The sequence below is a fragment of the Nycticebus coucang genome, chromosome 24 (assembly GCF_027406575.1).
Source record: "Nycticebus coucang isolate mNycCou1 chromosome 24, mNycCou1.pri, whole genome shotgun sequence".
NCBI lineage: Eukaryota > Metazoa > Chordata > Mammalia > Primates > Lorisidae > Nycticebus > Nycticebus coucang.
The window spans coordinates 12060903-12076893 of record NC_069803.1 but is presented as its reverse complement, the minus strand read 5'-3'; the positions used below and the strand labels follow the sequence as shown (position 1 = coordinate 12076893).

Genomic DNA, 15991 nt, shown 5'->3' with positions numbered 1-15991 from the left:
GACACTTCAACTCAGAATTTCTGGTGGATATATTTTTAGACACCCAAAAGAATTGCTAAGAGACTCTTCCTTCTTTTTACAGACATACCTCAGAGATGCTGATGCGGCTTTGGACTACAGCAACACACTGAATATTGCAATAAAGAAGACATGTTCTTTATGGTTTCCCAGGACATAGAAAATTATGTTTACGCTATACCGCGGTCTATCATATGACCCTCAAACACAGCAAGACGCCCACCACAATTTTCTACCAAGACTATTTCCTGTCCACACATCACCAGATGGCACGATCCTAGCATCTCACATGCAGAGTGTGGAGGACATGAGCTTACACACAGGAGGAAAGCTGACTGAGGCTTAACAAAAGAAAAGGCAAGTGAATGAGACAAAGCTACACAACTGAGATTGTGGCAGTTTAGCGAGTCACTTCATTTCAGTTCAATTTCCTCATTTCTGAAATAAGTTTTAGACCAGGTAACCAGAATTCAATTATCAGGCCAGTCCGTGAAGTACTGATGTGCCTAGCCGGACGTCACTGCCGATGCACGCGGCGGTGGAGGGGCTCAGCTCAGAGCCGTTACCGGGCCGTGATGACTGTCTCCTTGCAATATAGGAGGAGGTGTTTGAGATGTCTAGCCTCCCTTTCTTTGCCCATAAAACAAAGCATAGACCACAAAAGTAGGCACGTGCCAGAGATAAGCTACCACTAGATTTTTTACAGGACATCTCCTTTTATGCCATAGGGCACTGAACTCCTCCTTAGTAGCAAAACACTTCTAAAGCACAGCAGGACGGGGTGCATTTCTGTATCCTGAATTATCATGGGGATCCTCGGTTTTTATCTTCTCATGCCATATTTTAGGGCTTGGAAGTAACAAAAAAAGATAAAGGAAACAGATGATAAAATGATAAAAAGTAAATAGAAAAGATAAAAAGAACTGAAACTGCAAAAAAGCTGCTTGTCATCTGCACAACGTACTTATCACTTCCATCAAACCTTTTTTTGAGAACACCAAGCCTTGTTTTTATAAGCCACCACAACTTCAATCTGTGATGTGAGAACTGTAACAATCACCCCCCAAGGCCACAGCACACCACAAGGTAAATACAGGTAAGAAAATGTGTACCTTGCCACAGAAGGCAGGAATGACCGTGCTGACTTTCCATGTCACCACGACCCTAGAGGTAACACCTTTCAACGAGCCTGAGCAGTCACAGGTTGACAGAGGTGTCTCCATCTGAACAACTCCAAGGTCGAGCCATGAAAGTGATGGGAGGTGGTAACGCTGACCTTCAGGCTGGCAAAGTTTACTCACTCTTGTTCAACACGTCATCCAGCCACCTCAGAACTTATTGAATCCAGTAAACACTGATTTGTCCTTTTAAGATAAAAAATCAACAATTACATTTAGTGTGCCTTTACTGCTTAATTTGCTAACGAGACACCCACTGTGTTCCAACTGTGAGGTCCACAGGCTCACCAGCACAGGGCAGACCCTGTCTTCACAGCATCCACACACGGGTAGGCCCTTTGGAAGTCAAAGACTGGAGGTGCTTCCAGCCATTTTTAAGGATGTAAAGAAACAAATGGAATTCACTAACATCTTAAAAATCCTTCTACAATGATTTTATTATAAATATGTTCTTCTGGAATAAACAAATATTGCATTCAGGACTATCCGCAAACTTGCTCTAAAGTAGTAAATGAGGAAAAATGGAACCAGGAACCCTTTAGAAGTAGAAATAAATAGCAAAGACACCTGCATGCCATGCGAAGCGCCTTTCTCCCAAGAAGTAATAGAAGGTTAACAGAGAACATCACATTTCTCATTAGCCCATTCAATTAAAATAAGCTTTGAGTTTGGTAATTTGCACTTGTACTGTAAACTGAACTGCTCCTCTCCTCAGTCCTAAGCAGCAGAATGGAAGACAGTCTTCAGAGCCCAAGCATCACCAAGAAAGATCTTGATTGTGTATTCATAACTCTTTGTTCAAGGGCAAAAGTGTTCCCTATTTGCCAGGAGTAATGTCAGAGTAATCCTTCAGCACGCCAGCCAAGTGTTCATTATGAGTCTTAAACCGTCGCTTTTTCTGCGAAGCAGGCTTTTTCCTTCTCTGAATAGAGGCCTAGAAGGAAAGGGATGAACAGTTAGAAACATGACAGCTACACTGAGGGTCACAGGTCAGGATTTACTGAGCATGCCCACAAACCAGCAGCAAAGGCTGCAGGGTCTGGACTTGCTCCCAGCATCCCTCCCTCACCAGCACACGCCCAGCCTGACCCCAACAGGAAGAGACTGGCTGGCACAAAAACTCACCAGAACTATTTTAGGCACTAAAGGGATAAACCCAAAGAAAGGCAGTGAAGCTTTGTTTTCTGCCTCTGATACCAGGTTTAAAAATATATCCACCCATTACCAAAAAAAGAAAAAAGTAAATATGACAAAAGAAATGAGTGGCATACAAAAGTTTGGGATATCGTTCTCTATTCTTCTCTGTATACTCAAAATATTAGCATCACATGATTTTAAAAAAATCAGTAAACTAAACAGTAAGAGCCGTTGTGAAGGGCTGCAATTACACTAATTTCTGGATAGGTCATTGGCAATAAATCAATAAATCTTCCTTTTTTGAATCCTAAAAATTCACTGAACACACACTAGACAGCCACCAAGACAACAAACTACGAAGCCTTATGGTGGATGAGGGAGGGAGAGCAGCGCAGCACAACAGCAGTCCAGGTGCAGGGACCGGCCCCCACCCTGGCTTTGTTCCTCCACTACTGATGGTTGGTTAGCTGGAACAAGGCAATTGACAAGTCTTCATCTGATTTCTAATGCTTTCTACCAGCAGAGTTTAGAGGCCATAAAGACAACAATATCTGCTTCCTAAGGGACCTAAAAGTTAACAAGGACACGTAAGGATGCAGAGCCAGGCACCAGGACCAGAGAGCTCATGGGGCAAGTCAGGAGCACAGTCAAGGTCCCACGGGGCCAGCAGCTGAGGGGACTCCTTTCAGGAGCCTGCTGTGCAGGGGATTCATAGTGGAAGAATGGGCAACACACCCTCGCCCAAACAACTCGGTGTGGTGTGGGCGCAGGAGCAAGCACTGCGAGGAAGGGGCTAGGGTGATGGGAAAGGCTCTCTCAGGCCTACGTCTGTCCACACAGCTGGGTTGGGACCCGGAGAAAACTGGCAGGGAACGAGCACCTGCTCTTCAGAAAGCAGTACGGGAGCAGCCCAAGGACCAAGGAGTAAACTGTGTTTCTAGAGATTACACACCACTTTCTTTGGTCCAGATTCCTGCATGGAAGAAATACCCTGTCGCTTCAGATACTCTTCAATTTTCTCCTCGTCCATCGAATCCACAGTGACACTCCTCCACAGTTTCTGAAATTCTGAACCAACAAGATAGCAGTTCTTTTACTAGAGAGTTTTACATGTTACAGCACCTCAGTGATCAAAATCTGGGCTTCAATATTATCTTCGCTGGATCAAAATGAGCACATCTGAGATTTCATTATAAAAATAAAGAAGTACAGCCAGAACATTCAAGGGCTGGACACTGGGCAGCAGAAGGGCCTGGGAACAGAGCTGCACCAACACAGCCCAGGTCAGAGGGGCTACTATTTTTAGAGGGCAGTGATGTGACCGAAGACTCCCTGTTTTCCCAGGAAGAAGGGCAGTGGATGCTCCCTTTATTCCTCTACCTTGAGCAAACAGTTCGACTCCCTGCCGGGCACCCCAGCTTAGCACACTCCATTTCTCTCCTACTGATCCTAAGAAATGAGTAGGGTGACAGGGCCCAACAACAAGGAGATGAGGTGCTGTGCGATTCATTTGTAAAAAAGATTTTGAAATCAAATAACCTAAGAGAATGGAGGGTAGCTGAAATAGAAAAAAATCTCACAGCCCTTGCACCACCAAGAGGTAAGACTACAGCATGGCCCAGGCTGCTCTCCAACTCCTGGGCTCAAATAACACCCCCCGACCCTCAGCCTCCCACTGCTAGGATCACAGATGTGTGCCACCACAGCCGGTCACATCCTCCCATACACACCGATCATCACTCGATTACCTATACGACCTCATATAATTTGAATGATAAATGCTATAAATAGATGTTACACTGTGCTGTCTAGGGAATAACGACAAGCAAGCCTGTTCATGCTCAGGACAGATGCGACTTTTTCCCCAAACATTTTCAGCCCACAGTTGGTTGAAGACACAGATGCAAAACCCACAGACGTGGAGGCTAACTCTGTACTTTCAAATGCAATTAAACTTGTTTTCTGGGCTAGAATACCAACTATCTCGCTGATATTCCAAGCTCATTTGAAAATATAAGTACTGTATCCTGCCGCTGTTGGACAGTCTGTTCTACAAATGTCAATTCAGTCTAACTGACAGTGTTGTTTAAAACTTGTAAATCTGCACTAATCTCCCATCTACTTGTTCAATCAATTACTGAGAGAGGAATGCTATGGACTCCAATCTTTTTTTTTTTTTTTTCCAAACTGGGACAATTTTGATCCAGTAGACTCCAGTGTTAACTGTGGTGGATATCTCTATTTCTCCTTTTAGTTTTATCCATTTTTAACTCATGTCTTTTGAAGGTCTGTTGTTAAACTAGAAATCAATAACAGAGCTATATTTAGAAGGTCTCCATTAGGAAATTAAACACTTCAAAACAATCTGTGGTTCAAGGAGAAAATCACAAGCATGTAAAAAAAAGTTGAATTAAATGAAAGTGAAAGCACAAAATATCAAAATCCATGGGATGTAGCTCCGGCAGTGCTTGGAGGGAAATCCTTACAGCATGAAGAATATTGTACGAACACACATTTTATTATTTATCCATTCATCAGTTGATGGATATTTGGTTTTTTCCCACTTTTTGGCTATTATGAATAATGCTGCTATGAATACTCCTGTACCAGTTTTTATGTGGATATACGTTTTCTTTCTCTTCTTATAGAGTCTATCTCTCTGCTAAAATATCCTACCTGATCACACATTCTGTCTGCCTTCTCTACTAGAGATCTTAACATTATTAGTCAGAGTAATTCTGGTAGTTTCAATGTCTGTATATGCCCTGTGTTATTTTTCCTTGCTTCTTTTAATGCCTAAAAAAAATTTTGAAAGCAGGATATCCTTTGTAAGACAGTTGAAAATGAGGTAGTTTTTATGCCTGGAAATGGGCACGCCTTTCCTTCTGTCAGACCCTGGGTGTGTGAAGGTTGAGTCACTCTACTGTCAGGATATGAGCTTGGTTTGGAAACTGCTGCTCAACCGTGACCCACACTGCACCACCAGCATCAAAATCCTCTAACCGTACCTTGTGTTTAAGGAAGAGGCTGGCTGGCCAGAGGATCGTCTCCATGTCTGTCCAGCCTTCAGTTCTAGGTCATCCCTTCATGCTGCACCTCACTGGCCTCCCTCCACATTCCAAGTCCCCCAGAACTCCACCGCTGCCTGTTACAGCACAGCTGTTAGTCTCACGTGCATAACTGGGAATTCTGTGACGTTCTGATTAAGCCTCAGTCTTAGACAAAGACTGTATCCCTTGGGGTCCGGGGTATGGCCTTCTCAGTGTTCCTGCCCTGCCTCTGCTGAAGTTCTGGGCCCAACACATACGCCTGGTCCCTCCCCAAGGATTGCAGGTTTTCCTTCAGTTCCCTTCCCACAGCAGCTGAAGGCTCTCGTCTCACAGGAGTCTTCAGTCTCTCAGGAAAGCAGCAGCAGAGAAGGATTCAAAGATCTTCTTGTCTTTCCTGAAGGGGCTACTACTGTTCCCCTCCTCCAGGCCTGTCCAATGAAGGACACCTCCTCAGGACCTCCACCCTAGCCTCAATTTTTAAGCACCATAAGCACCCAGTAAAGTCTGTGGAGAAGGGCCCATGAGGGCATACAGATTCCCCTGTGTCTCAGCCCCCTGGATCTCTCCATTCTCTTGCTAGTCCACACTAAGCCTTTAGCAGATCATTCAAAATGTTAACTGAATTTCGCTGAGTGGTGCTCATTTTGTCTATCCCAGTAATCAAGTGCTCACCTCCCACCTTTCCTGGGAGGTGCCTGTCTTTCCTTAGAGTTTGAGTTAGGTGACTGTCCTACAAGCTCAGCTCTCTGCTGGATTCAAAAAGCTATAAATTTACAGATTTTTGGAGTCTGTTGCTGTAAGAAGAGGAACCGTGCTTTCTCTAGCGTTCTTCATTCTAAGTTCCTAACTGCCTACTTTCTATGTCTACATGTCTATGTAATGAGTGTGACTAGCTCTGCTCCCTACAAGTACATTAAGAAAATGTGGCTCAGTGAGTAGGGCACCGGCCCCATATACTGAGGGTAGTAGGTTCAAACCCATCCCCGGCCGAACTGCAACAAAAACATAGCCGGGCATTGTGGCAGGCGCCTGTAGTCCCAGCTACTTGAGAGGCTGAGGCAAGAGAATCGCCTAAGCCCAGGAGTTGGAGGTTACTGTGAGCTGTGATGCCACAGCAATGTACTGAAGGTGATAAAATGAGACTCCGTCTCAAAAAAAAGAAAAAGAAAATAAGTTCAGGCTTGGTGCCCCATAGCACAGTGGTTACGGTGCCAGCCACATACACCAAGGGAGCAGGGTTCAAACCCAGCCCCGGCCAGCTAAACGACAATGACAACTGCAACAAAAAATAGCCAAGGTATTGTGGTGGGCACCTGTAGTCTCAGCTACCTGGGAGGCTGAGGCAAGAGAATAGCTTAAGCCTAAGAGTTTGAGGTTGCTGTGAGCTGTGACGTCACAGCCCTATACTGAGGGTGACACAGTTAGACTCTGTCTCAAAAAATAAGGGTTGGCGCCTGTGGTTCAGTGGATAGGGTGCCAGCCCCATATACCAAGGGTGGCAGGTTCAAATCCGACCCCGGCCAAACTGCAACAAAAAAATAACCAGGTTGTGGCACCTGTGGCTCAAAGGAGTAGGGCGCTGGTCCCATATACCAGAGGTGGCAGGTTCAAACTCAGCCCTGGCCAAAAACTGCAAAAATAAATAAATGAATAAAAGATTGTGCACTATTTACAGCAGCATTAACAAAAAATAAAATAACTAAAATATCCTTGGTTGGCCAGAAAAATTGTTTAAAGTATATCAACAAAATGGAATACCATATAGCCATTAAAAAATAATGATCTAAAATAGCATCAGAGCCCCAGGGCAAGGACTCAAAGTGGTAGCTTTGAGGAGTCCTGAATTCTAAGGATAAAGGTGAAATCATTTCAGTTTCCAGTCAGAATAAGTTACCAGCAATGGATGAAAAGTCAGATTGTCAATGAAATTCTCCTCAGGAACACCAAAAACTATCATGTAATGGCAAAAGATCAGTGCAAATGTGGCCTCATATGGCTAAACTATTTCTGTGATCCTTGTCTGAACAAAAACTAAACTATACAACCAGCGAGTCAATGATCAGACTGATCAGATAAGTAAATAAGGCAGAATTAAAACAATCAGAACTGCAAACACTACTTTATATTGCCAAAACTATTTAATAAGAGCTAACTAACATTACTGTGTTCTTACTATGTACCAGATTCTGTCCCAAGCTCTAAGCGCTTTTATTTGAACTAAGTCTTTTAATCCTGATAAAGATGGTGAGGTATAGACACCATTATTTCCATTTTGCAGGTGAGGAACTTGACCTTGGCTCAGAAGGAGAAGAGCTAAGACAAACCCCCACTGTGACCGCTCCACTCGTACTGGCTCTACATGAATAAGATCCTGACTTAAGGAAATAAATGCCTTTGTCAAATAAGATGCACGCCCAGATCCAACTACTCTGTGTTCATCTCTCTTATCTGAGAGAGATAAAAAATTACTATGCAATCAACTCCTTACTTGAGCTATATCTCATTTTAGCTTTTTTTCTTTTCTTTTTTTTAGCAGTTTTTGGGCAGGCCCAGGTTTGAACCTGCCACCTCTGGTATATGGGGCTGGAGCCCTACTCCTTGAGCCACAGGCGCCGCCCTCTCATTTTTAGCTTCCATCACAGATCAAAGGGTGAATGAATCTCCGAACACCTTAAATCTTATACACTCAAGATTTCCTCTCTATGGCTAAGACTGCCACCCAGTGGGCTGAAACAAAAATCTTCATCACTACAATCAAAATGTAAAGCATTCCGAGAGTACAGTATGAAAAAAAAAAAGGAGAGAAAGAGAGAAGACAAATCTTAAAATACGTGTCCATTTTCAATGGGCCTTCCCTGGAAACACACATTCCTTATATCATTAGCAAAAACTCGTTTGTTTTCTTTTTTTAAATTAGTGTTTTATGTGAGCGATACTGGTATCTACCCGAGATTTTTGTGATTGTTTCCTCAAGGTGTCTATAGCGCTCTATGAACATCAGAATTCAGATGTGTCATGTGTCTGTGTTCCCTTGTCATTTCCCCCCTTAGCCTATAAGGTCAAGCACAAAACCCTTATTCACTTTGGCCTTCCTTCTGAGTGTGCTGACTGGTAAGACCCATGAAAAGGAGCCTAAAGACAATTTATTTCAATTAACTTTTCTCTGTTTTACAAGTTTGTCCCCAGGCTTTTGGGTGTCACACTGTGGGGACGCTGTGTTTTGGCATCTAAAGAAGCAGGGATGCTGATAATCACAAAGCACAGGACTACCACCGAGGCTAAACGCTTACTCAGCACCAAATGTCGATACTGCCAGACTGAAATCCCTGCTTACTCCCACCACATTTACTGAGGTATACAGACTGACGAAAATACAAATTTATAATAAACTGAGCCTACAACTCAATTCTGTTTTACATACACAAAGTACAATTTGTCCTGTTTTAATGCACACTTAATTTCAAATCTTCAAGGAAGCTGATATCCCACAGGAAAGAAGAAGAAGGGAAGAAAAATGGTACTTTTATTTTTGTGAATCCAGCAAAGTACCCACAATCAAAACCTGACTAAGTCTGGCCACAGTGAAGCAAAAGTCCTAAATGTATTAGTGTAAAGAATCCAGAAACACATAAAGTCAAAGAAAGATTATTCTAGGAACATAAAGATGGTTCAATATTAAGAAACCTAGTAAACCATTTCACCTATACTAAATAAGTCAGCAACAACAAAGATCTTAAAAGATGCAGAAATATGGGCGGCGCCTATGGCTCAGTGAGTAGAGCGCAGGCATATACCAAAGGTGGCGGGTTCAAACTCAGCCCCAGCCAAACTGCAACAAAAAATAGCTGGGCATTGTGGCAGGCACCTGTAGTCCCAGCTACTGGGGAGACTGAGGCAAGAGAATAGCCTAAGCCCAAGAACTGGAGGTTGCTATGAGCTGTGACGCCACAGCACTCAACCAAGGGCAACAAAATGTCGCTAACAACAAAAAAAAGGCAGAAATATTCTACCAATTTACTTCCGCAATATCATCCTGATTGATAGGGCTACTTCATTAACATAAAAACTACTTACACACATATCCAATCTGTAAGATGTATAAAGGTACTTGCTACAGCATTATTAAACATTTAGAAACCCACAATGGAATACTAAAAGGCCATATTATCATTATAAAATATCTGTAATGCAGGCTCGGCGCCTGTGGATCAAGCGGCTAAGGTGCCAGCCACATATACCTGAGCTGGCAGGTTCGAATCCAGCCCGGGCCCACCAAACAATGATGGCTGCAACAAAAAAATAGCTGGGTATTGTGGTGGGCGCCTGTAGTCCCAGTTTGCTTGGGAGGCAGAGGTAGGAGAATCACTTGAGCCCAGGAGTTGGAGGTTGCTATGAGCTGTGATGCCACAGAACTCTACCAAGGATGACAAAGTGAGACTTCCTGTCAAAATTTTTAAAAAAAATTTGTCTCAGCGCCTGTAGCACAGTTTTTATGGCGCTGGCCACATGCTCCAAGGCTGGCAGGTTCGAACTCAGCCCGGGCCAGCTAAATAACAATGACAACTGCAACAACCAAAATAGCCGGGCATTGTGGTGGGCACCTGTGTCCCAGCTACTTGGGAGGCTGAGGCAAGAGAATCGCTTGAGCCCGAGAGTTGGAGGTTGCTGTGAGCTGTGACGCCATAGCACTCTACCCAGGGTGACAGCTTAAGACTCTTGTCCAAAAAAAAAAAAAAAAAAGGAGTAGAACAGGAGTCTAGGTAAAAGACACACAAATAGGAAAAAGCTAAACAAAGTTAAAAGGATGCTAGCCACAGAAAGAACACACAAGAGATAGAAAACAACAACAGCTTAGTGTGAGGATTACAGAATACCTGGGCCTCACCAATACTAAACGCAAGATACACTCCTAAAAGATCCCCAACGAAATATTACTGAGAAACCCTCGAGTTTCACACTACACTCTATGCAGCTACTGCAATCTCGCTTAACCACTAGCCTCAACTTAAACACCTACCAGAATGGATACGCCACACTATGCTGCCATCTGCCGAGCAAGCTTAATTCTAAAACTCTCCACTGAGAACATTTAAACAAGTTGTCTGCTGAAAGTGTCAAGGTAAATGATGGAAATTAGAACTATTGGTATAACTACATTGGGGGAAGAAAGCTAGCTAGTGCTGGCCAGTCGTAGTGGCTTACACCTGTTGTAATCCTAGCAATCTGGGAGGCCGAGGCAGGTGGATAGCTTGAGCTCAGGAGCTTGAGACCAGCCTGAGTAAAATCGAGACCCGTAACCAGACCTGTTTTTTTGTTTGTTTGTTTGTTTGTTTTTGTTTTTATTTTTAACTCAGAAGGATCTTAAATGATTTTAAAAGCAAGAAATGAGCCGGGCCTGGCAGCTCACGCCTATAATCCTAGCACTCTGGGAGGTCGAGGCAGGTGGATAGCTTGAGCTCACGAGTTCAAGACCAGCCTGAGCAAAAGTGAGACCCTGTCTCTACTAAAAATAGAAAAACTGAGGCAAGAGGATAGCTTGAGCCCAAGAATCTAAGAGTTGGAGGTTGTTGTGAACTATGACACCACAGCACTCTACCCAGGGCAACAGCTTTGAGACTCTGTCTCAAAAAGAAAAAGAAGGCTAGCTGCTGGAAAGAGAAATGACAAGAATAAGTTATTAAACATTTAATGTTGAAAAATCAAGGAACAACAGCATAAGCATATTATCTAAGAATAGGGGGAAAAACCACAAGAAGAATCCAGAATAAAACTAGTTAAATATTTGCCACAAAAAAGGGATTAGAACTAGAAAAAATTCATTTGCTTTTTCTCAGAAGACCTTACTTGAACATGTGATTGTTGTGATAAGTTATTTTGTAAGCACTGCAAAATGTTTTCAAAATGTGTTATCTATACCTAAGAATAAATAAATCAGTTACTTTTAGGGTTTTTTTAGGTTTTTCTTTTCTTTTGAGACACAGTCTCACTTTGTCATCCTTGGTAGAGTGCCATAGCATCACAGCTCACAGAAACCTCAAACTCTTGGGTACAAGCAATCCTCCTGCCTAAGCCTCCCAAGTAGCTGGGACTACCTACAGGCAACCACCACGACACCCAGCTATTTTTAGAGATGAGGTCTTGCCCTGGCTCAGGCTGGTCTCAAACCTGTAAGCTCAAGCAATCCACCCACCTTGGCCTCCCAGAGTCCTAGGATTACAGGTGTGAGCCATGTAGGATAATATTTAGAAATAAACTTATCCTACATCAAGCACACAAAGTAAATTCAGTGTGAGTTTAAAATGACATGCTTTTCTTCCAGAGGCTTAAGACGCTTGGACCCCCCTGGGTTACTCACAGAGTTAGGTTTTTTTGGAATTGTAAAAATTCCTTAGGCCTTTTCTCTGAAGCAGTACACCCCGTGAAGCCTGAGATCCAAGGGCATGCTGCCCTTCCTCAGAGATACGAGCCAGAGGGTTGACATATGTTAACAACATATTGTCAGAGGTCTATAGGTACTGTGCCCTGAAGGAAGGTCACAGTCGTTACTTCATACTGAGTAAACTGAGTGAACGCTTGAAGATATTCTTCTATTAACTCTGTTCCCCTACAGCTGTTTTCGTCTTTGTGCCCTGCTCGGAAAACTAGTCACTGTTTAGAGGAAGAGATTTACTACACAAGTGGTTACATTGATATGATAAATATTTCCTTTCAAGTTAAAATTCAGCTAATAGATAATGAATTAGGTGTGTACGTGACTGGAAGAGTATAAAACTTAAACTTGGAACAAAGAACTTTGCTATATGCCATCCCATGGTGTATAGTCTGTTTCTTGACTTAATAATTACAGGAGCGAGTTTACACCTACAGCAAAGCTGCTGCTCGTTCACGTCTCGGTTCACGCAACAAGCCACTGCACCTAGCCCTGTCTTTTTTTCTTTTTAAACTCAGAAGGATCTTTTTTTTTTTTTTTTGTAGAGACAGAGTCTCACTTTATGGCCCTTGGTAGAGTGCCACGGCATCACACAGCTCACAGCAACCTCCAACTCCTGGGCTTAAGCAATTCTCTTGCCTCAGCCTCCCGAGTAGCTGGGACTACAGACGCTCAGAAGGATCTTAAACGATTTTAAAAACAAGAAATTAGCCAGTCACAGTGGCTCATGCTTGTAATCCTAGCACTCTGGGAAGCTGAGACAGGTGGACTGCTTGAGCTCACGGGTTTGAGACCAGCTTGAGCAAAAGTGAGGCCTCCATCTCTACTAAAAATACAAAAACTCATGCAAGAGAACTCTTGAGCCCAAGAGTTGGAGGTTGCTGTGAGCTATGACAGCACAGCACTCTACCCAGGGTAACAGCTAGAGACTCTGTGTAAAAAAAAAAGGAAGCAAGAAATTAATTTGACATTATAAAAGTTAACATAAAAGCAAAATTCCAAGTAAAAAAGACTTACAGCAATACAAAAACTGCTATGCAGTAAGTACCCAAAATTGTGTTCAATAGACACCTATCCCGGCTCAGCACCTGTAGCTCAAGCGGCTAAGGTGCCAGCCATATACACCAGAGCTGGCAGGTTCGAATCCAACCCGGGCCCACCAAACAACAATGACAACTACAACTAAAAAATAGCCAGGTGTTGGGGCGGGCACCTGTAGTCCCAGCTACTTGGGAGGCTGAGGCAAGAGAATCACTTAAGTCCAAAGAGTTGGAGGTTGCTGTGAGCTGCGATGCCACAGAACTCTACCAAGGGTGACAAAGTGAGACTCTGTCTCAAAGGAAAAAAAAAAAAAAAAAAAAATAGAAATAGCAACATTTTGAATAACTGGAATATGCACATATTCTGCAAATTTTTATTTAATTAATAAACATTTACTGAGAACAAACTATGTATGAAGTGCCAATCAGGACTTTCACAAAAACATAACAGTCTATTTCCTAAAACAAACTGTGGTCATATAAGTTAACTGCAATTGAACTAAGGCCCAGTCTAGCATAAGTCTGAATACCTATAACTAGATAGCATGCATGTATAAAAGAAAATCTCAAGATCATGGCACAAATTATGAAAGTATAGTCAAGATATTTATGACTACAAGGCAGACCACTGCAGTAGTCTTGCTATTTTGAGTCTAATATTATTATTTTACTCTACATATTTCTATATTAGCATGTATTAGAATATTTACTGTGAGTTTATATTGTTTTGAGATTTTATAATTGCAATCCAATTCTTGCCATTTTATAAAATATCAAAAGTAATACATATTTACAGTAAAATACCACCATTATTTGCTAAAACAAGAATGTCTATTTATTAAATAAGCAAAGAAATGTCTCACTAAACCCTTGTTTAATTAATACCCAGGACAAATATTGACCAAATATTTAAAATTAAAACCCAAAATACAGGTATCACACATTTAATAGGTGACTCAACAAACAGATTAGCATCCAACTCTATATCTGCCAGAAAGAAAAAATTATCTCCTTTTTTTACCCAATTTGGTAAGTGAAAAATTCATAAGGTAAGAGAATACTGGTCACCAACTTAAGTTTGTTCTTTTCACCACCCTGCTCCAAGCTCTCGTATTAGGATGTAAAGTTACATTTGTAAAATTATAAAGACAAAGAAATAAACCCGTTTGGCAAGGCTGAGCTACAAACATAAGAAATCATGAACTGCTGTCCTGTGATTCTAAGTTCAATGAACCTAAAATTTTCAAATCACATTTTGCAAATTTCATTCTGAGTAACAGTATTTTAGATAAGAGGTACGCCATTAGTTTCTGTTCTAAGAGATGATAATGCTGATAAAGCAAAATTAAAACTCAATACTTATAATTACTTATAAGTATTATAAATATTATAAATTTCATCACCCTAAAATTGTTATACGCTTGCGAACTAAAGTATTTATACAGAAAGGCTCACCTTCATCCACAGAAAATTGACAGCTCTTATCATTGAAGAAAAGTATTTTCTTCTTATCAGGACGGTTTACAAATAGTATCTGGTCCCCTAAAGCCTTAAAGATAAAGAAAGATCTTTCAGTTAACTCCAAATTACCTCAACAAAAACCATTTTTTGTGGCTCGGCACTCATAGCACAGTGGTCACGGCACCACCCACATACACCAAGGCTGGCGGGGTCAAATGCAGCCCAGGCCAGCTAAACAAAATGACAACTGCAACAAAAAATAGCCAGGCATTGTGGTGGGCACCTGTAGTCCTAGCTAGTTGGGAGGCTGAGGCAAGAGAATCGCTTAAGCCCAGTTGGAGGTTACTATGGAGCTGTGACGCCACAGCACTCTACCAAGGGCGACATAGCCTCAAAAGAAAAAAAATACCATTTTTTGCATAGCAAAGGACTCTCATTACTTAAAGGCCTCAGTGTAACACGATTAGGGTCCACTGGACCCAATTTTAGTATTTTTTATACTTTGGGTTTTTTGAGCAGCTTTTTGTTTGTTTTTGAGACAGAGTCTCACTATGTGGCCCTGAGTACAGTGCCATGGCATCACAGCTCACAGCAACCTCAAACTCTTGGGCTTAAGCGATTTTTTTTTTTTTTGTCTCAGCCTCCCAAGTAGCTGGGACTACAGGCACCCGCCACAACACCCAGCTATTTTTTGTTGCAGTTGTCGTTGTTTAGCAGGCCCTGGCCAGGTTCGAAACCCCCCACCTAGCATCAGTGTATGTGACTGGCGCCATAACCACTGTGCTATGGGCACTGAGCCATGAACAGCTTTTTGTTTTCTTGTTTTTGAAGAAACAGGCCCTCGCTATGGAGGGAGTATAGTGGCCATACACCAGTGTAATCGTAACACACAGCAATCTCAAGCCTTGAGTTCAATTGATCTTTCCGCCTCAGCATCCCTAGTAACTAGGACTATAGATATATAGATGGCACTATGCCCAGCCTGTTCTATTTTCAAGGATTGATTATTTCAAGGTTTATATTCCTAATGATCTTCCAAAGAACAAAAAGAAAATTTGTTTTTCTTTTAACAGAATAAAATTCAATCCTTGCTGCGATTACTATGAGTCCATCAGACCCTCTTATTAAAGACACACTGCTGGATCTTAGCATTCTTACTTTTCCTCTACCTTGAAATATTTTGCTACTTGCTCATCATCACCCATCAATTATTTCCAATGATGCTTTCAAAAAGCTAAAGTAGTAAGAAAATGGAAGAGCAATTAAATCACCTAGAAGTATAATGTAACAGTGAAATGAAAAGGCACCTTCAGTTTGCTTACTACATTGCCCAAGTATTAAATCATCTTTCAAGAACAGGCAACTGGAGGGCATGGTGTGGGGTGGGGGGGTGGAGGAGGATTTGGCATATCTTTTGTGTGGGGGACATAACCACAAGACGAACTCTACCTAACAAGATAAATAAATAAATAAATAAATAAATAAAACTAATGAGATACCATCCTTAAAAAGAGAGAAGGCTTGGCGCTTGTAGCACAGTGGTTATGGCGCCAGCCATATACACCCGAGGCTGACAGATTCCAACTCGGCCTGGGCCAGCTAAACAACAATGACCACTATAATAAAAATAATAGCCAGATATTGTGGTGGGCGCCTGTAGTCCCAGCTACCTGGGAG

The 15991-nt window shown here is 42.1% G+C and overlaps 1 protein-coding gene across 2 annotated transcripts in view; it reads right to left on the bottom strand.

Moving 5' to 3' along the window:
- Nucleotides 1-1615: 1615 nt before the first annotated feature.
- Nucleotides 1616-15991, bottom strand: part of GTF2E2 (general transcription factor IIE subunit 2) — a 90474-nt gene continuing 76098 nt past the window's right edge. For both annotated transcript variants that reach the window (XM_053578765.1, XM_053578764.1), the window contains exons 6-8: nt 14309-14402; nt 3286-3401; nt 1616-2130 (exon numbers count right to left, since the gene is read on the bottom strand). In XM_053578765.1, the coding sequence (XP_053434740.1) occupies nt 2014-2130; nt 3286-3401; nt 14309-14402 (327 nt within the window). In that variant the 3' untranslated portion in view covers nt 1616-2013. The remainder of the gene's footprint in view (nt 2131-3285; nt 3402-14308; nt 14403-15991) is intronic.